The sequence below is a fragment of the Crocuta crocuta genome, unplaced genomic scaffold, assembly GCF_008692635.1.
Source record: "Crocuta crocuta isolate KB4526 unplaced genomic scaffold, BGI_CrCroc_1.0 scaffold698, whole genome shotgun sequence".
NCBI lineage: Eukaryota > Metazoa > Chordata > Mammalia > Carnivora > Hyaenidae > Crocuta > Crocuta crocuta.
The window spans coordinates 943,960-967,451 of NW_027530855.1; the positions used below are offsets into that span (position 1 = coordinate 943,960).

General features: G+C 48.3%; 1 protein-coding gene across 7 annotated transcripts in view; it reads left to right on the forward strand.

The window, feature by feature from the left end:
* The window catches only part of FGFR1 (fibroblast growth factor receptor 1), a 42,662-nt gene that overhangs the window by 5,689 nt on the left and 13,481 nt on the right, over positions 1-23,492 (forward strand). For 2 of the 7 annotated variants that reach the window (XM_077769485.1, XM_077769480.1), the window contains exons 2-4: positions 20,960-21,226; positions 22,569-22,658; positions 22,918-23,090. In XM_077769485.1, the coding sequence (XP_077625611.1) occupies positions 20,960-21,226; positions 22,569-22,658; positions 22,918-23,090 (530 nt within the window). The remainder of the gene's footprint in view (positions 1-20,959; positions 21,227-22,568; positions 22,659-22,917; positions 23,091-23,492) is intronic. The other 5 variants (XM_077769486.1, XM_077769481.1, XM_077769483.1 and 2 more) reach the window with 3 other exon arrangements.

The following is a 23,492-nucleotide window of genomic DNA, read 5'->3' on the forward strand; positions in this document are numbered from 1 at the left end:
GGGTGGGCAGGAATTGCAGGGAAAGTGCCAAGGATTCCTTTGGACGCTGTGGCCCTAGCATGGAGGTGGGTCAGGAGGGCTCGGCCTGGGTGCTTGCTCCTGGTCAGGCAGAAGCCGTGAGTGATGGCTTGTGTCTGGGGCAGTGATGGATGGCCCTGGGAGAAGTGAGTTCTGGGGAGTCATTATCCGGGAGGGCCACGTCCGGGGTCAGAGAGCCTGACCAGCAGCTGCGCCCTGTTTTCACAACGCCTGGCTCCTCTGGGGCCGCTGGGAGCTCCAGCTCACCCTGTAGACACCACCTTTGCCTCTTCTTTCCTTCCCCAAAGCCTGGAAACGAGACAAGTGTCTCCCTGCTGACCGGGGAAAGTCCAGCTGCTCTGGCACTCCCGGTCTCCCGAGTTCAGCTGCCCAGGCCTCCCTTTCATTCTGGAAAGATGGCTCATTTACAGACTTACTGCTAGCATGCTCTTCTCTCTGCCCACCCACCCTACACCCTCCCCTTAGGCCCCAAGTGATTTAGCTGAAAGTTAAGTGCTCTACCCGGGCTCTTAAGAGCCTGGAGTAAATCCCAAACTGTTTCCTCTCCAGAGAGGCCTCTGGAGTCCAGACTGCTCCTGACCGAAGATGTTTGCTCTGACTTCCTGCTGGTGACAGCCAACTAGGGGAGATAATTGCCTGAAGCCCACATGGTGGGCTTGTTGCCGCTTTTTAAAAGATTTTTTTTATTATTTATTTTTTGTGAGAGAGAGTACAAGCAGGGGAAAGGCAGAGTGCAGGAGACACAGAATGTGAAGCAAGCTCCGGGCTCTGAGCTGTTAGCACAGAGCCGGACGTGGGGTTTGAACCCACGAACCTTGAGCTGAGGTCGGACGCTTAACCAACTGAGCCACCCAGGTGCCCCTAGGCTTGTTGCCTCCTAATGGTAGCTTCTGTCTCAGAGTTACTCTTTCCTGGATGTCAGTTCACTTGGACTCTCACCTTTCTCCTTGCCAGATGAGGTGCCCACTGCTTTCATTTAAAGGCTTTGGCCCTTTGTGAACTGGGCAGGGCTGGGGTGAGGCGTCTGTCCAGTTAGTCCCAAGCACTGAGAAAGACGGGATCTGGCAGAGGTTGAAATTCAGTCCTCCTTCCTTATCCCACACGCTGTGGCGTGGCCGAGCCTCCTGGGATGGGTTGTGTAAAAGGAGCTGAATGGTGGGGCAGCCGGCACTGCCATTGGAGCGACTGCGGCTGCATTTCCCTGGCATTGCATGTGTAGGCGCCTGGAGNAGGCTTGTTGCCTCCTAATGGTAGCTTCCGTCTCAGAGTTACTCTTCCCTGGATGTCAGTTCACTTGGACTCTCACCTTTCTCCTTGCCAGATGAGGTGCCCACTGCTTTCATTTAAAGGCTTTGGCCCTTTGTGAACTGGGCAGGGCTGGGGTGAGGCGTCTGTCCAGTTAGTCCCAAGCACTGAGAAAGACGGGATCTGGCAGAGGTTGAAATTCAGTCCTCCTTCCTTATCCCACACGCTGTGGCGTGGCCGAGCCTCCTGGGATGGGTTGTGTAAAAGGAGCTGAATGGTGGGGCAGCCGGCACTGCCATTGGAGCGACTGCGGCTGCATTTCCCTGGCATTGCATGTGTAGGCGCCTGGAGCCTCAAGTGGGTGAGAGGGTCAGGGAGTTCAGGGAAGATGGGCCTCAGTGGCTGCGAGCTTGGGCAGGGTTAAAATCCACCAACACTGAACTTTCAAATATTTAATCAACAGAGAAAGTTGAGTTTAGAGTTTAGCCCTTCCTAAATTTTCTCTAGGATTGAAAACTAGCCTCTGGCTAATGGTCCCTTCATGCATTCATTCATTCATTCATTCACTCATTCACAGACTTCTCCCTCCCTTTCTTTCCTTTTTTTCCTTCTTTCTACTTCCTTCCATCCATCCATCCATCCATCCATCCATCCATTTTACCAAACAAGACTCTTCCTTTTTCCTTCTTTTATACAAGGTATTTATTCATACATAACTGCAGTTTATCCTGGTCCCTCAGCAGGAAATGTTCTCCCTATCTTTTTCTCCTTTCGCTTTTTGTAATTCCTACTCTTAGCTGTGGGTTTAGCTTGAGTTTAGCCTAAGGCATAGCCTGAGGGCCACTTCCTTCTTGAAGCCTTCCTCTCATCTCCAAATTATTCACTTCTTTTATCCCCCTTTCTGTTTAACTTTCAATCTGGACTTTGCCTTAATGTTTTTTGAGGCTTTTTTTTTTTTTTTTTTTCAGTTTTTATTTATTTTGAGAGAGAGATAAAGCATAAGTGGGGGAGGGCAGAGAGAGAGAGGGAGACAGAATCCCAAGCAGGCTCCACACTGTCAGCCCAGAACCCAACGCAGGGCTCAAACTCATGAATTCATGAACTCTCATGAGATCATGACCTGAGCTGAAATCAAGAGTCAGACCCTTAACCGACTGAGCCACCCAGGCGCCCTGGAGTTTTTTTAACATACGGTTTGTTTCTTCCTCTAGAGCAAAGTTCTGAGCAGTCAGAAAGAATATTTTCATTGCTCTTTTAAAACATAGCTATTTGATGTGTCATCAAGGTTCACCATAGGAAATTTAGAAAATACAGACTTGTAAAGAGAAAAAGAAAAACTATTCCCATCATCTAAAAAATACTCAATGTTAACTGTGAATCTGGTTCTTTAGACTATTTTTCATGCATCTATACAAATATGACTTTTCAAATATGAAATTTATATTGGTATATACTGGTTTTTAACTTAAACACATAGTTTTGTTTTTGTTTTTTAAGTAAACTCTGTGCCCATTGTGGGGCTTGAACTCAGGATCCTGAGATCGAGAGCCACATACATGCTCTACTCACTGAGCCAGCCAGCCTCCCCAAACATGTAGTATTTACTGCCATGCAAAGAAAATTGTTTCATTGTGCTTAATAACCACAACAGCATTCCACTGTGTGAGTGTGCAAAATGTATTTATTTACCCAGTCCTCTACTGTTGGGCAGTTAGGCTATTTTCAATAGTTTGCACTTAAGTGAACATACTTTTACAAATAAAATTTGTCCATGTTTCCAAGGATATTTACATTCTACAAGTCTGGATTACATACTGACAAATTGCTGCAGAAAGGTTAAGCCAGTAAAGCTCTTTTTTCTTTTTTTTTTTTTTAATGTTTTATTTATTTTTTGAGAGAGAGAGAGAGCATGAGCAGGGGAGGGTCAGAGAGAGAGGGAGCCACAGAATCTGAAGACAGGTTCCAGGCTCTGAGCTAGCTGTCAGCACAGAGCCTGATGTGGGGCTCAAACCCACGAATCATGAGATCATGACCTGAGCTGAAGTCAGACGGTCAACCGACTGAGCCACCCAGGTGCCCCAAAGCTCTTTTAAAATAATAATTAATAAACATATTATTTGTTGCACTTTCGCACTGTATGCTTTACATTTTTATGTCTTTACACTGATCCCGTGGCCAAAGGTTTTATTCCCATAGTCAGATGGGGAAACTGAGATCCAAGGAGTTAAGTAACTTATCTGGGGTTGTAGTTGCTGAGAAGTGGAACTGAGATTCAGACTCAGGTCGGTCTGACTTGAGTGGTTTTTTCCCAGTGTGTTACACTATGCCCCTGTGTCAGATTGGGCTCCCCCCCAAAATTCAAGCAGACCAACATTTGAATGTAAACATTTGAATGTGCTGGGTCAGCCCTTCTTTATGCCACAGGAATTGGGCTCCACCTCCCTTTCTGGGTAGGTGTGCAATTGGGGGACGGGCAGCTGGAGATGCTTGCCTTGTGCCATTTTGTGTGTGACATTCTGCTCTCTACTCAGAGGTCATGTTTGGGTCACAGGTCTGTGAACTGCCCTCATGGAAGGGGTTCCTAGTCTAGAATAATCAATAGAACAAAAACTCCACGGAGGCTGCTGTTTCCACTGTAGCAGAGTCTTTCTACTTGGAAAAGGTCTAGGATCAGAGGTCCCCAAAGTGTCAGATGCCACACCTGAGTTTTCTTCGTAGGTCACACTTATTCTAGAATGTGGTGGTGTTGCCCAGACATACAAACCACCTTCTAAAATGGTGGTGGTCCAGCAGTGCCTGCTGGATGGAAATAAACATGTCAGAAAGCCTCAGTGAAGCTGAAGCGTTAGCATTGTTTTGAGGCCACCAGTGTGTTTGTTTGTAAGACATGAAGAAATACAGCCTGGATGGTTCAGTCGGTTAAGCATCTGACTCTTGACTCTAGCTCGGGTCATCATCTCACAGTTCGTGAGTTCAAGCCCCACGTCAGGCTCCTCACTGACAGTGCAGAGCCTGGTTGGAATTCTCGCTCCTCTCTATGCCCCCCCTCTTCTCTCTCTCTCTCTCAAAATAAGTAAATAAACTTTTTTAAAAAAGACATGAAGAAATACAAAAAAGGGGGATGGGGAATCCTGAAACTGTTGGTTATCTTAGTGCTTACATTCAACACTTTAATATTTGAAACAAAAATATGTGTTATAATGTGGTTGGGCTAGTCACAAAATAATTATAGGATTTTAGAAATCTATATTAATTTGTGGTATACTGTCTGAAGTGTGCCCCCAGGAATAGGACATAGATTCATTAAAAGTTGTTTGGTAAATATTTTCTTCCAATTCTGTTGGTAACTGTCTGTGTAACCTTTTGGGGGAAAAACACCAAAAGTTTCGGAGGCCTCTGTTGAATGAGAGGCCTAGGACAAATGCCTTACCTGCCCCTAGCCTCACAGTGGATCAGGCCCAGCCCTGGTCCGTGTTTTGGGGTTTTTTGTTGTTGTTGTTGTTTGTCTTTTTTTTTTTTTAATATATTTTGAGAGAGAGAGAGAGAGAGAGTAGGGGAGGGGCAGAGAAAGAGGGAGAGGGCAAGAGAATCCCAAGCAGGCTCCAAGCTGTCAGTGCAGAGCCCAACAAGGGGCTGTGAGATCATGAGCCGAAATCCAGAGTCAGATGCTGAACCCATTTAACCCCTTAAACAACTGAGCCACCCAGGCGCCCCCTGGCCAGTGTTATTCTTACCAGACATATACAGATATAGTAAATGACTCATTTAAGAAGTGTCATCAAAAAACTGCATCAAGTAAGGACATAAAACCCAGGTTATGGGGACATCTGCAACCATAAGAGAGGGTCCTTCCCTAAAGTGAAGGGACAAATTGACCATCATTTGTGGGCTGTGACCTGTGTGTGTACACGTACATCATGAAGGCAGAGGTTTTGTTTTGTCTTTTTGTTCACTTCGGCATCTTAGAACAAATGAATACATGCATGAACACACAGGTAAGGAACCACCCATTTCCTTTGTTTAAAAGATAACTTAAAATTTTCAGTTTTGAAAAAGGAGATGGTGAAGGGCACCTGGGTGGCTCAGTTGGTTAAGCATTCGACTTCGGCTCAGGTTATGATCTTGTGGTTTGTGAGTTTGAGCCCTGCATGGGCTCTGTGCTGACAGCTCAGAGCCTGGAGCCTGCTTGGTATCTGTGTCTCCCCCTCTCTCTCTGCCTCTCCCCCACTCACACGCTCTGTCTCGAAAATAAACATTTTTTTTAAAGTTTAAAAAAAAAAAAGGAGACAGTGGGAATTAAATCCTTTCCAGCAGGAAGATAAGGAAACTATGTGAGGAGTTATTGCTGCCACATCTGAAGTTCTTCACATCATCTCACGTAGCGATTCTTGGGTATTTGAGGCATGGCATCACCTGGTGGCCATGCTCTGTTCCCACAGCTCTTGATTTTGAAGCAGGGCCCGAGGTTGGTAGTTTTAACAAGTTCCCTGCCCATACAGGAGAATTTGAGAATCTCTGATATCAGTTAATTTCTCAAAAAAAAAAAGTCTATAAGGTAGATAGATGTTGTTTCCACGTCACAGTTCAGGCAACTGACCCAGAGAGGTCAAACAAACACAGCTCGCAGAGATTAAATAGCCAGTAAGTGGTGGGGTTGAGGCTGGAGTCTGGCCGGTATCAGTGCCTCCAGCCCTAACTCCTATAGTGGAAAAGATGAGAGGGAGGAAGATGGAATATCAGAGAGGCTGGAGAAAGAAAGATTAAGATCAGAGGGAGGCAGTGGGAAAGGTGGAAGAAGGGTGAGTCAGTTTGCCTGGGGTGTTGGGGAGGCAGGGGGTAGGTTGGTCTGAAACCTTTCCTAGGAAGGAGATTCTCTTCCCTCTTTCTCTGATGCCCAGGGCTTTAAGTCAATTATCCCTGTCTTTGGAATGCTGATCTGCTCTCCAGCCTGTTAGAAGGGTCCTTTTGCATTCAGAAATCTCTGCTCCTTCATTGTCAAACTTTAGAGCTTATTTTTGGAATTAAAGTTTATTTTCCCTAGGTTTTGGGAATTTGCTCTTGAACCTTAATAGAGTCAGCCTTAACTAACTACCGAATGAAGTTCTTCCAGTGACATTCAAAACTTTTACCGATGTCATTTGAGCAAGAAGACTATACACATGCCTGAAGGGTACACTTGGAAGTGGCATTTATTTTATGTTAGCCCTTCACTACCCTCAGTGCTTCTACTCCATTTTTAAAATTTATTTGCCTAGCTAGTTCTCATGGGATAATATATCATGAATCAAAAAAGACAGTGAAATAAATCCTTCTAGAATAGTTGGGCTCCCAGTTTTCTGCCAGTCACCGTCTCTTAGCTATTCTGTGTCCTCCATTCTAAGGTTTCTTCTAGTGAGAACATGGGTCAGAGATAAGCCATGAAGATGAGCATTTATTGAAGGTGCTGGTGGCTGGAGATCTGGGACCAAAACAGAATCCACCCATCCATCCATCTTCCCTCCCTTCTTTAGGGTGAGCAGGGGGGAGAGAGAGAGAGAGAGAGAGGATCTTAAGCACATTCAGCGAGGAGCCCAGTGTGGGGCTGAATCCCATGACCTTGGGATCATGACCTGAGCTGAAATCAGGAGTTGGAAGCTCAACCAACTGAGCCATCCCTCGCACCCCCGGAATCCTCTCTTCTTGTGGCAAATTAACTTGCAGTCTCTTGCTTTCCCTCACACCAGAGGGAGCTCTGTGCTCATGGGAGCAGGAGGGGTAGCCATGAGTGAGGCTCCCTTCTTAAGGCCCAGTTGAAAATTAGAAAGTTGGAGCCAGAGGGGACCCAGAGCTTGTCAGGTCTGTCAGCCTTCCCATTTCACAGGTGAGGAATCTGAGGCCCAAGGGAAGAGATGACTTGCCCAGGGTCACACAGTTAGCCGTAGGGTCAGTTGTCTGAGTGATTTCCACTCAGATGTTCTTTCCACTCTACCCAGCCAGTTACACCTGTGCTTCAAGCAGGGTTTGGGACTGAGTGGTTTTCACAAGGGTTCAGACTAGGCTCTCATCCCTTAGGACATCTGGGATGTTGACATTGCCCAGAGTAAGTTCTCTCTCCCCCTGGATTGTCATTGTTCAAGATCCTCTCGATTGAGCAAAGGAGCCCCCAGTGTAGATTTTGGTCCCTAACCCTCCCCTAACCAAGCCCCTGGTCCTCTTCCTTCCACCTGCTCACTACCTGACCGCCATACCATCTCAGGTAGAGAAATCCCCGAACCGTGTTCTTTTCATTTTTTTTTCTAAAATTTTTTAACGTTTTGTTTATTTTTGAGACAGAGACAGCATGAGTGGGATAGGAATAGAGAGAGAGACACGCACACAGAATCTGATGCAGGCTCCAGGCTCTGAGCTGTCAGCACAGAGCCCGATGCAGGGCCCGAACCCATGAATCGTTAAATCATGACCTGAGCCAAAGTGGGATGCCCAACCGACTGAGCCAGCCAGGCGCCCCTCTTTTAATTTCTTAAAACAAAGAGCACTTACTGCTCAACTTTCACGGTGTGTGTGAAAGAGAAGAATGAACACGTAGTATGTGAACATATCCCCCTGAGTCCTCAGTGTCCTGCAAATCTGTGGAACAGACCAGTGGTCCCAGATTTTTACTTTTCGTGGGCCAGTAAAAATTCCTCCCAGTTTTTCAGAACCTATATAAGGTTAACAACTTGTTTTGCCACTTAAGAACATTTTTAAAAAATTTCTTTTAATGCTTATTTATTTTTGAGAGAGAGCAAAGTGTAAACAGAGGAGGGACAGAGAGAGAGGGAGACACAGAATCCTAAAACAGGCTCCAGGCTCTGAGCTGTCAGCGCAGAGCTGAAGTAGGCTCGAGAACCGGAAGATCATGACCTAAACCAAAGCCAGATCCTTAACCAACTGAGCCACCCAGGCGCCCCATGTAAGAACACTTTAAAAACCAACACAGTTCACTACCATTACTTCTTTAAAAATTAATTAATTTTTTTAGTTTTATGGTGGTAAAACACACCTAACATAAAATTGACTTTCACCAGGTTTGACTATCCAGTTCTGTGGCATTAAGTGCATTCATGTTTTTGTGTCACCGTCACCACCATGGTCTCCAGAACTTTTGCACCTTCGCCAGTTGAAGCTGTGTTCCCATTAGACTTCAACTCCCCATTCTCGTCTTCTCCCAGCCCCTGGCAACCGCCTTTCTACACCATTTTATTTTCAAAAGATGTTTACAGCCTTTATTCTCTTATGTGAAGATAAGAGGCATTTCTTTGACATTGAGAAAAAGTAACCTTATGAGGAGCCCATTCAATCGCCCACTGCAGTGAAGTGACTCCTGGACACTGTGACCCAGACCCACCATGCAGTGATCGAACTGGATGGGGAAGGGAACGTCGCAGGTACTCTGGAGTGCTGAGAGCTTCGGTGAAGCATACTCTCAAGCATCCACTGAAGTNCACTAATTCATCAGCAAGTTTAGGGAGCTGCAACTTTTTCCTGCCCAGCTGCTGGTGCTTCCTTCCCCAGGCAAGCTCTGCCGAGTGTGGGGGAGGGGAAACTCTNNNGGGGGGCGGGGTGGGGGCAGGGCTGTACATTCTTTTCTTTAAGGAACCTGACCGGACTTTAAGGTCAGAGCACAGCAGAGTGGGAGCTGCAGGGTTACCTCTTTGCTGTTGATTCATCTCACTGTCCTCCTCCCCCAGCCTTAATGATCTTTCCATTACAGAACCCAGACCAGGAAGTGCATGACAGGTCGCAGCTGCAGACACATGGCTGGGAGGCCTGGGCTCCTGGCCAGTGGTGGGAGGGTCTGAGCTCTCTTTCCAGCAGTGGGACCCTGCACACACACACACTTGCGCACTTGAGCTAGTTCAGTGGAAGGTGTTCTGTGTTGTAACAATTGGTGGCCAGTGTACTTGTGCTTTGAGTCAGGACTTGATTTTTAATAAAGGCAGGAGAAGACCACCACCTGAGTGTCCAGATCCCCTTTGTGGTCCTTACTGGGTTTGGGGTTCTTTCAGGGGTGGGGGGAGATCCATCATTGAGCAGAGGCCCTTTAGCTCCTTTTCCCTAAATAGGACCCATCTAATGAAGCTTTAGAAGCCTCTCAGATGTCCATTAGGCATGGTATTAATACCTCCAAAATTGATAGTTTTCCTCTATGATTCTATCACAATGCAAGGTTCAGAACCTCTTTGGGGGGACAGTTTAGCTGCAAGAGCATGGGCTTTGCAAACACACAGCCCTGGGTGCAAATCTTAATGAGCAGAGAGCCTCCTCCGTCTGACCATCTTCATTGGGGATGGCTCCTTCCACATGCAAGTTTGCTCAGGAAATGTTAATTTACCCTCAACTTGGGGGGGGGGGCAGTTGTCACACAGGAGTTTCTGTCTCCACCGCCAGCTGTGTTGTTGGCTTTCTTCCCTGAATCTGCCAAGGCCAGATTCCTCTGGTGCCAAATGTGAACCCCGGTGACACCAACTTCTAGGAACTGTGGGCTTAGCCGGCCCTTCCCCGTAGCTGCGGGCACCTCCCTTTGCTCTGTGCTCCCTGCGTGTCTTAGGTGAACTTGCCTCAGAGCAGGTCTTTCTTCCTGGTAAGGTGGGCGAGAGAGAAGCACCGCGTACTGGCAGTCGCTTTGGGAAATGGGGATAGGAAGAGATTTCTTCGCGGCTCCATCCGCAGTGTGTCAGTAAACATTTGGCGAGAGAGCTTTTGCTGGCGGAGAGGAAAAAGGGAAGTTTCTTTTAAAACAGCTCTTGGGCGCATTCCTTTGTTAATCACTTAATTATGGTCCTTCTCCCCAACTGGAGAGTGCTTTGCCCGCTGTGGGAGGTAGGGGGGACGTGGGGCAGGGCGACTGATGGGGGGAAAAAAAACACAGGTGCGAGGAGGCGCCACAGAGAACCCGGCACGCGGGCTTGAACCCTGGACTCCATCCTTACGCTCATCGGGTTTGGAAGTTTACACAGACCTGTCTGGGCTCCGGGCGCTTTCGGCCGGGGTCTCCCGAGCGGGCCCCTGTGTGCCTGGGCCTCCTGCTGCCCAGCTACCCGGGAGCTGTTTTGGGGGGTCTTGGGGCAGGCGCAAGGCCCCGCGCTGAGGCTTTGGGCAGCGCAGGCGGCTCTGCACTAAATTACAGTGACGAGGTGGGACACACAAAAGACCGAAATCTTTTTTTAATAAAAACAAAACAAAACTCCGGCCCCAAGCCCCTGGGCTGCTGAATGGCGATGGCTTCCTGTCAGGATTAGCCGGGCCGCCTGGGCCTGTGTGCACTGCCTTTCTCCTCAGGAAATACCTTTAGTAAGCCCCGGTGGGGTCCCCATGGCAACGCGCAAGGGGACCTGCTGACAGAGGCCATTCAGCCCGCCATTGTTCCTCGGCCCCTTTGTCGGGAGCTGTATTGCTGCCCCTCTGGCAAACACAGCAGTTTGCACCGTTTTGTCAGGCTGAATGTGGAGTTTTTACATTTTAATGGGTTCTTCTGGCAGTGGCCCATTTGCATGCAAAATGTTCCCTAGTACTTCTTTCCCTTTTTTTTCTATTAAAAAAAAAAAAACCTACACTCCAAATCCCCTGGGTCGGGGGACTGGTGAATGCAGCGGGATCAGGGTGTCCGACCCTGCTAATTGATTTGGTGTTCTGCCTCCCCTATCGCACATGCCTGTGCTCCCCATTTCCGCAGCTTTCCCTGGGTGTTGGGGACACCGTGGGCTCCAGGCATCCTCCTGTATCTTTAGGGCTTCCTCTCTGTAGCCCTGCTTGTACAAGGAGGAAAGTCGTTCCCCGAGATTTCAGTGAGATCCCCGCTCCGGCCTGGCCTTGCCAGACTAAAGTAAGTTTTCAGTTCCATTTCAAAGCCAAAATAACGTAATAAAAAACCTCTGCAGAGGGCTCCCGGAGCCCCGCCGCGCTGTTCTGTGTTCCTTTTAAGTTGCCTTCAAAGCCACCCCGAGTTCCTCCCCCACCCACAATTGCCCCCTCATTTATCTCTGGGGAGTTTGTGCCAAGACTGTAAACATTCCTGGACCACCAGTTCCCCCATGTTACCGAAGAGAATGGGCTGTTCTCTCCCGATTTTCTTAACTCAGAAATCCAAAATCAAAAGGATTTCATAGGGATGACAGCAATCACCACCCCGAGACCACAGGCCTGGACTTTGTTAAGGGCCGGTTATCCTTTGGAATGTAGGGTGTAGATGACGCCACTGGTCACCACAGAGGGTAGAGAAGTTGAGTGTTTATGGACCGATAAGCAAGCGGCATGAATAAGTCCAAGAGAAAGTCATGAAAATCTGTGAGTCCTGGGAAGGCACATTAAGAATAGCATGAAGACGAGTTGGGGGTGTCTCATAAGAGTGAGTCTTAAAGTCTTAGAGGAGTGAGGGAGAGAACAGAAGAAACAGGCATTTTAGGAGAAGGCAAACATAAGAGGGCCAGGGAGGGCAGTGGCTTGGCCGAAGATGCTGGGAGATCGGACAGCTGAGGTTGGGGGCTGTGGTTGAGGGGCTCCAGATCATGGAGAAGGAGGAAGTAAACCGAGGTCCTATGGAGTGTGAGGGAATGGAACGCAGGGTGCCTGTGTAGAGAGGTCAGGGCTGGAGGGCCGGGGCGGTCGGATGTGTGACCAGGAGAGCTGGCCCTTTTGCCTGATGTTCTTAATCTTCACAGCGGAGTCGGGCAGGGGTCATCAGAGGTCATCAGCTCAGCTGTAAACTGTATTCAGAGGTGAGGGGCTTAGGGCAAGAGAAGGTGTCAGGTGACTGATCCAGAATTGAGCCAGAGACACAGCGAGGGCGGGACTGTGCTGTCCGCCAGTGGTCAGAGCTGCAGTAAGTACCTCTAGTGGGTCACCTGTCACTGCCTCGAGTGCCGGGTGAAAAGTGTGACACTGCAGGGGGCCCAGGCCCTGGCAGACCCAGCATCAAGTGCTGATCCCTGTTTTGTGATTTTGAGAGAAGTCCCTCAATCTCTCTCTCTCTCTCTCTCTCTCTTCTTTTTGTGTGTGTGTGTTTAGATGGGAAAGAACACCAATAACATGAACATGAATAAACATGCCTTTTGAAGTATCAAGTACCATACCAAAATAGGATATTATTCTTAGTCCTGAGCCTGCCCCCACACCCTCATTTCCTCACTTGGCCAAACGTGCACATTCATACCTGTTCAGCTTTAAAAGCTAGATGTGCATGGATGGGAAAATGTGTTTATAAGTTAAAAAGCCCTAAAGTATAAGGTAGAGGTGGTGAGTGGCAAGGAATAAGAAGACAGGAAAAGGTCAAAGCAACTTCAGAAGCTCATATGAGGAGGTGGGAGACATGGGTGCCGTTAGGATTGGGGGCTCAACGAAAGGGGTTTCAGTCACTTCTCAAAAGTCAGAGATTGCAAAAGCAAAGTGAGGGTAGAGGCTACTTTTCAAAGTGATAGACCTAGGCTCTGGACATGTGTGGCCTCTGGAGAGGTAGACCACCCGGGTTTGAATCCCAGCTTGGCCACTTATTAGCTAGGTGGGCTGTCTTGGACAAATACTGAATCTCTTTGTGCCTCAGTGTCCCCTCTGTAAAACGAGGGTTATAATGGTACCTACTTCAGAGGGTTGGGGTGATTAAATGTCCTTGGCATGTAGGGAGCTTCTGCGTCCATAGGGTAGAGATCATAATAGTACCTACCTTATAAGGGATTGGATGAGAATCTGGGCTAGAATTCACAATATATCGGATACAGTCAGCACGCTGTAAATATGGCCAGTATTAATTAGCATGACCGTTTTCAGCATTGTTTTACGATCCCAAGATAATATAGGGAAAAGTACATAGTAAATTGCAAAGTGCTATGCAAATATGTTGTTATTCTTCACCGGGTTCATGTTAAGTGGTGGAGTTTGGACATGGATAACTCAAACCAAATTGGCTGTTACGGGATCAGGGCTGGTGAAGTGGCATTTCAAAATACATTGTCAGGTGTGTTTGTCCATGCGGCAGGAAAGGTCTGCAGGGAAATGTGTTCCCTGGGACTTCTTTAGTGCTTCTCTTTTATCTATTCCCCACCTCACAGGTTGGAATCATTATTTTTTGCTATTTTCTGCCATGAACCTCTGGTGCAAGCAGGCCATACATTCTAGCCTTGTCTCCTACCCTCCTTCATCTCCAGGCACAACCCTACTTGTAAGCATCCCATCCTTTTCTGCACCCCTGCCCCCAGAGTTTATACTCCCAATCTTAATTCTTTTTTTTTTTTTTTCCTCTACGCTTATTTGTTTTGAGAGAGAGGGAGAGAGAGAGAATCCCAAGCAGGCTCTGAGCTGTCGGTGCACAGCCCAGCACAGGGCTTAAACTCATGAACTGTGAGATCATGACCTAAGCCAAAAATTAAGAGTCTGATGTTTGACTGTTTAACTAACTGAGCCACCCAGGTGCCCCTCCCCATCTAAGTTCTTTTTTTTTTTTTTTATGTTTTTATTTATTTTTGAGAGAAAGAGACAGAGTGTGAGCAAGGGAGGGGCAGAGAGAAGGGAGAATCCAAAGCAGGCTCCAGGCTCTGAGCTGTCAGCGCAGCTACCATTATGTCCAGCCTGTGCTGTGAACACTGCTGTCTGCTCTGACTGCCAATACTTTTTTTTTTTTAAGTTCTGCTGGATTCTCATGTTCTCCAGGTGTCTCATGTTGCAATATAAAATGCCTCATCGTATCAAGGCGTTGTGTAAATCTTGCCCTGGTTAGAGCAAGGCATGGGTCTACTCCTTTGTTTCATCCATGCCTTCTCCTTGCACAGTAACCAGGGCTCACAGAAGTGCCCGGTGACAGCTATTTTGAAGAAAGCTCCCTATCTTCTTGGATTTTTGGGGACTAGGGTCTCGTCTTTTCATAAAAATGACAAAGTTTGTATGGCTTTGGGTCTTTTCAGGGGCTCCATTTCCCCGCCCTGCACAGCGCCTGCCCATAGCCGGCAGAAGACTCAGATTTAGAATCAAGAACTTGGATCTGATCTGATGTGCCCAGGGCAGAGCTGCCTGCTGGAAGACAGTGGCAGATTTCCGGCCAGTTGTGTCACGAGCAAAATGGTACATCCTCTTAGCTTGTTGGGAATTACAAAGCCCTGGTATTTTGGAGAAATATAGGAAGGGATGGGACTCCAGTGGGCTCCATTAACATTAAGCATGTTCCTAGACCTGAGAGCACAATGGGAAGCACTGCCCCCCCTTTCTAGCTGGTCCCCTGAGGTTAATGAAAATTTGTGGGTCCCTGATCTGCTCCTACTTTTCCCTGGAGGAAAGAGGGGCTCTGTTAGAGAAGTATGATGGGATTGATGATTGTAGGACTCCCTTTCACTCTCACTGAAGCAGGTACTGGATCCAGCCTGCACAGCCTTCCACGGTACACCTACCGTCCGCACTGTCCCAGGAACCTGCCTCAGGACCAGAAGCCTCAGTCTCACATACAGGCAACCAAGCAGGAGCCTTTGTTCGCTCCTGTTTTCTAAAGAATTGGCCAAGGTGTTGGCAGTCTTACTCCTCTAGGGATATTCAAGTCAAGCCCTAACCCTAACCTTAACCTTCCCCGCTCCCAGTGATGAGAATAGTGACCCCGTGCTGTGAGCATCAGAACACATCACCCTAGAGAGCCTGTAAGAGTGAATGTTGTAATCCGATTCACAGCCAGACACTTTTCAGCCTCAGCCTAGGTCATCACAGAATCCAGATACCAAATATCCTCCAGCCTCTGTTTCCCACCTGATCTCTCGGAAACAACAAGAGGCAGAAAGCAGGTGTTCTGGCTTGTCACTTCCCTCACAGCACCCCCATTCCGATTAACCAGGTTCTCCAGGTGTTAGAATGTAGGTTTCAAGTGGCCAAGCAATACACTCAGCTTTCTTTTCTTCGTCTTTCATGGCCAGCCCAATGAAGGTGTCCTCTCCTTTCTTGCTACCTGACACCCAACAACAAATATAGCCCTGGCCTGCTGGTCTTGACCAGAAAATAGCCAGATCAGAGGAGATGGAGCACAGATACAAGGGCCTTTCCCAGGAAGGACATAAATGGAGGACACTAGAAAAGCCAAACGGAGAATAGAGAGTAGTGACTGAACTGTTACAGGCTGCCAGTGAGCAGTGATGCCCTCACATCAGACACCATACATAGGACTCCCCAAGGCCTGGACCACTATTGAGGGCGGTGATGCAGACAGGCAGGGTCCAGTCATCCAGCAAGTGCTTGGTTACCTTTCTGTCACCTAGAAGAAAGTGGCATTATCCCTGCTTTAAAAATAGAGAAATTGACACACATCCAAGAGCACTATTAGCCATGAAGAAAAAAATCCACTCTAACCCAAGAGCCGTAGGCTGATTTTGGGCCGTAGGCTAAATTCAGTTCAAGACCTATTGGATATTTTTGGTTTGTGACATTGTTAGGCACTCTGGAAAAATTATAATAAGCAGTTCTGCTCTGAATTGCTTTCTGTTTCTTAGGAGAAGAAGACAGGGACACCTGTGACTCTTAGGAAACAGCATATCCAGGTGTCCATCAACCAATGAATGGGTAAATAAAGTGTGGTATATCCATACAGTGGAGTGTTACTTGGCCATTGAAAGTAGTGAGACATGGGAACGCCTGGGTGGCTCAGTTGGTTAAGTGTCCGACTTCAGCCCAGGTCATGATCTCATGGTTCATGGGTTTGAGCCCCGTGTCAGGCTCTGTGCTGACTGCCAGCTCAGAGCCTGGAACCTGCTTCAGATTTGTGTCTCCCTCTCTCTCTGACCCTCCCCTGCTCACGCTGTCTCTCTCTCAGGGAAAAAAAACAAAACAAAACAAAACAAAACAAAAACATTAAAAAAAGGTAGTAAGACATGTTACCACATAGAAGAACCTTGAAAGCATTATGCTAAATGGAAGAAAGCTGTCACAGACCACTCATATGAAATATCCAGTATAAGCACATCTATAGAGAAAGTATTAAGCCCCAGACTGAGGAAAGGGGTAGGAGATGGAATGTGACTGCCAGTGGGTATGGGGTTTGTTTTGGAGGTGATAAAAATATTCTGAAGTTAGGGGTGCCTGGGTGGCCCAGTCCGTTAACCGTCTGACTCTTGTTTTGAACGCAGGTCATGATCTCTCAGTTTGTGAGTTTGAGCCCCTCCATTGGGCTCTTTGCTGTCAGTGTGCAGCCTGCTTAGGATTCTCTCCCTCTCCCTTTCCCTCTGCCCCTCCCCAGCTTGGGGTCTCTCTCTCTCTCTCTCTCTCAAAATAAAGAAATAAACTTAAAACAAAAAAAATTTTTTTTTTTTAATTTCTGAAGTTAAATTGTGGGGCCACCTGGGTGGCTCAGTCAGTTAAATGTCTGACTTCAGCTCAGGCCATGATCTCATGTGGTTCATGAGTTCAAGCCTGGACAGCATCACACTCCATGCTGACAATGTAGAGCCTGCTCGGGATCCTCTCACTCTGCCCCTCTCTCTGGCCCTCCCCTGCTCTTATCCCCACCCTCCCCCCACTGCTAAATAAAATAAATAAATGAACTTTAAAGTTTGATTGTGGTGATGGTTGCATAACTGTGAATATACTAAAAAAAAATCAAACTATATACCCTAAATGGGTGAATTTTAGGGTATGTGAATATATCTCAATAAAGATGGTTTAAAAGAAACAAGATGGTATGTGATCAAGTGTGAATTTGTGTGGTTTGTATAGACAGTTTTACAGACAGTTGGGGTGGCAACACTAGGGACAAGAGAGGGCTTCCTGGCTGGCTTTGATGGTGCACTTTGAGCAGTGTGGGCTGGAAGGGCTACAGAATCACATCGCTGTCTTGAGCAGAAGTTAAGTTGTTTTTTTTTTTTAATGTTTTTATTTCTGAGAGAGAGAGTGTGAGCAGGGGAGGGTCAGAGAGAGAGGGAGACACAGAATCTGAACAAGCTCCAGGCTCTGAGCTGTCAGCACAGAGCCCAACGCAGGGCTCGAACCCACGAACTGTGAGATCATGACCTGAACCAAAGTCAGTTGCTTAACCGACTGAGCCACCCATGCGCCCCCAGCAGAAGTTAAGTTTATATAAGTTTATATAAGTTTATATAGTTATAATAATAACTAGCTAGTTATTTATTTATTTAACAGATTGCTTCAGTCTTCTTTTTTTTTCTTTAATGTATTTATTCTAGAGACGGGCACCTGGGTGGCCCATTCAGTTAAGCATCCACCTTCAGCTCAGGTCATGATCTCATGGTTCATGGGTTTGAGCCCCGCATCAGGCTCTGTGCTGACAGCTCAGAGCCTGGGGCCTACTTCGGGTTCTGTGTCTCCTTCTCTCTCTGCCTACTACTCCTGCTCTGTCTCTCTCTCTCAAAAATAAACATTAAAAAGAAATATTTAAAAATTATATTTATTCTTGAGAGAGAGAGAGAGAGAGAGAGAGAGAGAGAGAGAGAGANTATGTGAATATATCTCAATAAAGATGGTTTAAAAGAAACAAGATGGTATGTGATCAAGTGTGAATTTGTGTGGTTTGTATAGACAGTTTTACAGACAGTTGGGGTGGCAACACTAGGGACAAGAGAGGGCTTCCTGGCTGGCTTTGATGGTGCGCTTTGAGCAGTGTGGGCTGGAAGGGCTACAGAATCACATCGCTGTCTTGAGCAGAAGTTAAGTTGTTTTTTTTTTTTAATGTTTTTATTTCTGAGAGAGAGAGTGTGAGCAGGGGAGGGTCAGAGAGAGAGGGAGACACAGAATCTGAACAAGCTCCAGGCTCTGAGCTGTCAGCACAGAGCCCAACGCAGGGCTCGAACCCACGAACTGTGAGATCATGACCTGAACCAAAGTCAGTTGCTTAACCGACTGAGCCACCCATGCGCCCCCAGCAGAAGTTAAGTTTATATAAGTTTATATAAGTTTATATAGTTATAATAATAACTAGCTAGTTATTTATTTATTTAACAGATTGCTTCAGTCTTCTTTTTTTTTCTTTAATGTATTTATTCTAGAGACGGGCACCTGGGTGGCCCATTCAGTTAAGCATCCACCTTCAGCTCAGGTCATGATCTCATGGTTCATGGGTTTGAGCCCCGCATCAGGCTCTGTGCTGACAGCTCAGAGCCTGGGGCCTACTTCGGGTTCTGTGTCTCCTTCTCTCTCTGCCTACTACTCCTGCTCTGTCTCTCTCTCTCAAAAATAAACATTAAAAAGAAATATTTAAAAATTATATTTATTCTTGAGAGAGAGAGAGAGAGAGAGAGAGAGAGAGAGAGAGAGAATCCCAAGCAGGCTCCGTGCTGTCATTGTGACCCTGGGATCATGACCTGAGCTGAACTCAAGAGCTGGACACTTAACCACCGAGCCTGAGGCTTTTTACGTATGTTGTAGAAACTTTGTTTGCACATCCTGGTTGGAGCAAGCAGGAACTTAGGACTCCAAGCTAGAATCAGCCAGAGCTGGTCTCAGCAGGGCCAGTGTCCCTTTGCTGCTTTCTCTTGGGGAAATGCCCATGTTCTTCTCACTCCCTTTTTGTCCCCAGGACCTATCAAAATAGGCTGTGATGCCAGAGGCTAAGAATTCGAGTTTACCAAGTTTACTGTTTGACCAACGGCTTGTACAGAATCATAAGCTGCAAAATATTTAATCAGTGGGGTCACTGGAGGGAACAGAGATTTGATCAATAGGGGTGTCTGCTGTTTTCCTTAAGGATCAAGTCTGAACTGCTTTTCTTCTACCTTTTGGCAAGACCACAATCCATTAAAAATGGAAACTGTAACTTTTTTTTTTAAGACCCACAAAAGCTTATTTTTAATCAGTTATGTGGTTTGCTCACCTTTGTGGGGTTTTTCTTGACCTGATTCACTAAAATATAAATGCTTGCTAGCCTAGGGTGGCTTCCAAACCCTTTTGAAGCAGCACCCCCACCTTCAATGACTCAGTATTTACCCACTATTTAAGACAGCCCTTGGGTTGAAGAAGGTCAGGGACCGCCGCCTTGGCCCCTCTGAGGAAAGCGGCTGTTAGTCCCTGGTGCCATCTGACGTCCAGGACGCTCATTTCTTCATTTGTAAGCTTTGGCATCTGGGTAGCACTTCGGAAGGAGTGCGTTACAGTGAGGGCAGTGAAGGGGAAAAGGGAGGTTAGGAAGGAAGACTGTGAGGAAACCATGCATCATCCAACAAGCGTTTGTTGGGCAACTCTTGCGTGCCAAGCACTGTACTGGGTGTTGGGGATTTAAAAGTAAATACAGTGTGTCCCCACCCTCAGAACTCAACCCAGGAAAGGGGACAGTCCTTCAGGGAGACGAGTGCAGCGGGAGAGCACCTGACCCAGACTGGGAGGCAGAAGAGTCTTTGAGGCAGAGTCCCCAGCCAGGCAGAGAACTGGGCAGCAGCTAAGAGCCAGGCAGGGCACGGGGCCTGACAGGCAATAGGGTGCGGGGACGGGAGAGGGTGTTCCAGAGGTGGGCACTTGCGGGACCTGCAAGGAGCCCCGGCTGAGCCTCCGATGGTTAACCAGGGGTGAGAAAGAAGGCTCCCAGGGCGGTGGAGACACAGGTCAGGTGGTGGTTGTGAGCTGGATCAGGTGCCCTTTTTGGTGGGGCATGGACGGTTAGCAGGAGATGCCAGGAGGGAGCACAACTGAACATTCCGGAAGGAAGCAGAAACTGCATTTCCCCCCTAGTTAGTAAAGGAGGGATGCTCAAGAGCGGGTCCCGGTCAGGGATGGTGGACTCCGGGTGTGCCTGGCTTGAGGCCGCCCTTGTCAGTGTGGGTGCCCGGTTGCTGGTTGTGAATGGGTGAACAAGTTGCATCAGATTTGTGAGTCGTGGGGCACGCGGGATCCAGGGAAAGAACGTGAGGGGGTGTGGGTGTGTGTGACCGTGTGTTGAGGGAGGGGAGGTGGGAGGGCTGGAGAGGAGGAGCCCTGTGGTAGGATGAGGAGAAAGGAGCTTTGTGTGCAAGGGCTTCTGCAGCCAGAGCAAGTGTGGGCTTGATGGCAGCTGCAGGCCTCCGTTCCTAATATAGTCAAAAGCCCTGAATCCTCTGGCCCGACACCTGTTAGCCAGAGGTTCCCCTGAGCTGACCTCTCCTTGGGCTGCCTCTCCCACATATGCATCTTACGCATCTGACTCTCTGAGGCCAGACCCCTCTCTGCTGAGTCACTTGAACCGAGGGCCCCTATTGACAAATTGGCTTCTCTCAACTTGAGGGGGCGGTGCTGCTGGAGTTTTGAGGGACAGAGTTTGCTCAGCTGTTTCTAGAGAGAGGGGTGAGGCTGGCCTGGCCAAAAAGAAACAGGGTGTCCTCCTGGGAAGTGGCCATCCTTGGCAGAGAACTGAGTGTGTGTGGGGAGGGCAGTCTGGACACAACGAAGCCCTGGGGGAGGCTGGCCTCCGCCCCCCTTGGATGGAGTGAAATGAACCATCAACTGCTTAATGCTGCTGTGGCTGCTTCCTGGCTTTGCCTCTTTCTTCTTTTGACCTTTGGGGGCGTGAGGTATAGAAGAAGAGGTGGGGTTCCAGGTAGCCAGCCGTTTCCCACTGACGCCTATTCTGGTTCTCGCCTCCCGGCTCTGTAGCCCCTGAGATGTTGCTGCTCAGTGCGGCTAGCTAGCCTAATTCCCTTTGTCTCTCCCCCTCTCCCTTCTCCCCCTCTTCCTGCCCCATCCCTTGGTCCCCCTTCCCGGCCCCTGTGGGTGGCTGCAGCCCAGCCCTGGGGAGCCCCTGTGGAAGTGGAGTCCTTCCTGGTCCACCCTGGTGACCTGCTGCAGCTTCGCTGTCGGCTGCGGGACGATGTCCAGAGCATCAACTGGCTGCGGGACGGGGTGCAGCTGGTGGAGAGCAACCGTACCCGCATCACGGGGGAGGAGGTGGAGGTGCGGGACTCGGTGCCTGCCGACTCCGGCCTCTACGCCTGTGTGACCAGCAGCCCCTCAGGCAGCGACACCACCTACTTCTCCGTCAATGTCTCAGGTTGGTAGCAAAGCCTGCCCTCCCCCTCTCCCTGGACCCACCTCTCCAACCCTCTCTGCTAGTTTCAGGGGGAGGCGAACCTCCTCCCCTTCGTGATCTGCCCCCACTCTGCTTCCGAAACTGCTGCCCACTAACATTGCTCCCTGCCCGCCGCGTGGCTTAGCTCTCAGAGGGGTGACCAGGTGGGGCAGGCCTCAGGTCAGAGATCCTCAGCCTCCAGGGGCTGCCTCAAGTGACTGCTGATACACTTAGGTCAGTAAGACACTGACTGTTTTCCGCCACAGCTTGCCCAGACCTCCAGGTGCTACCTGGGGCTTGGCCGGCATCCATTCTGTCATTCCCTTGCCATTCGGACTTGGTACTTGGCTTAGGGGTTAGAGCCCCAGAACACGTGGTGAGGTAGGTCCCTACTGTGATGGAAAAGGATCCAGGCGCACCGCCATACTCACAGGCTTCATGGAAAACATCTGTCTTCCAGCTCCTTGAGCTGTATTAAGGGCAGCCAGGGAACCCGAGAGTTCTGGGACTTTGGGAAACTGACACTTTTAGAACATGAGTTTTACAAAACTCTAGGGTTAAACAAAGAGGAGCTGAAATTTTCTTGATGCCATTTGTGCATTCCCGGGGGAGGGCCGGGCATCTCCTCCCCTTCAAGCATCATTTAGAACCTGCCCCTGGCTGAAGGACTTGCCTCCTTTCTTTCCCTCCAGACCCCCCAAAAGCACTAGGAAGGACTAGAAAAAGATCTGGCATGAACTGGTGACCACACGTGTCTCAAGCCTTTTAAAAGGGTTGGATTCTTGGGGAGAAGTGTCGGCAGCTGCGGACTGTGTGGTGGACTCCCTATCTGCTCTGGCCAAGAAGGGCAGCCCCCAGACCTTAGCAGATACAAGCTAGGAGAATTCCAGCTGTGAGTTGTTCAGCCTCATGGCTTTAAAAGTAGCATCTGGCCACAGCATGCCTAGATCTGTCTGGGTTTTGGAAGAAGAATGCACACAGATTCCCCTGGCTGCTAGTTCTGAGACCCAGCACATCTGGCTGGTACTGAGTTGGTACAGTCCAAGGGGACCCGCTGCCCCTGATGGAACTGGCCAGTATCAAGGCTTCTAGACAGAAAGGGGCACTCGTTGGGCTGGGGAAGGCAGGGGACAGGCAGTTCCTAAATAACCATTTCTGTCCCACAGAGAGACTGTCACTAAGGGTGGAATGGGACTGGGGGGTCCAGATGCCTTCGTTCTGTAACTGGACTGGCCTTTATGTTCATGGCTGGCTGTTGATATGGATGGAAATCTGGTGAGCCCCTTTCCCTCTAAGGGACCTCAGTGCCGCCTTCTTCCCATAGATGCTCTCCCCTCCTCGGAGGACGACGATGATGATGATGACTCCTCTTCAGAGGAGAAAGAGACAGATAACACCAAACCAAACCGTATGCGTGAGACACTGTTTCCTATCTTACTGCCCTTCGGGCCGGGCCTTGGGTTTGAGTGGGAAGGGGGAGGCTCCGGTGATTGTTAGGAGAAGGGGAGGAAAGGGCATATAGGGTCATGGGATCCCTTGGGCGCCCTGATTAGTGTGGGCGTTGCTCACAGGTGTTGGCCAGGTAGGCGGGGACACCTCCAGGTCCTGGCCTGGGCCCCTGCTCCTGAACCTGACTGGCCCCTTGCCTGTCTCTCTTGGCTTTCCCTGGGTAGCCGTGGCTCCATACTGGACATCCCCAGAAAAGATGGAAAAGAAATTGCACGCGGTGCCAGCTGCCAAGACTGTGAAGTTCAAGTGTCCTTCCAGTGGAACTCCTAACCCCACACTACGCTGGTTGAAAAATGGCAAAGAATTCAAACCTGACCACAGGATCGGAGGCTATAAGGTACGTGTGTGTGTGTGTGTGTGTGTGTGTGTGTGTAAGTTAATGTAAGATGAATGAAAAATCTACATAGAAAATCCTTATTATGTGCCATTAATGGTTTGGAGTAATGCTTTGTAACTGTAAATATGTGTACTTTAGAAAAATTCCAAATATAAAAACTTCAAATGAAGTTTTAAAATCTTTTTAGTCTTTTTTCTTACATGTATGGTTTTTACATAGTTCATCGCAGTATGTGTAGAATTTCTTTCCCTTGTTAACGTTATAGCACGTGTCTTCAGCCATGTGTTTCAGAGATAATTTTTCATGGCTACATAGTATTTCATTATTAAAATGTCCCATAATTTAATAACCTGCTTTGTGATACTGTTATTTTCTGGTTTTTCACTCTTATGAACTATGTTA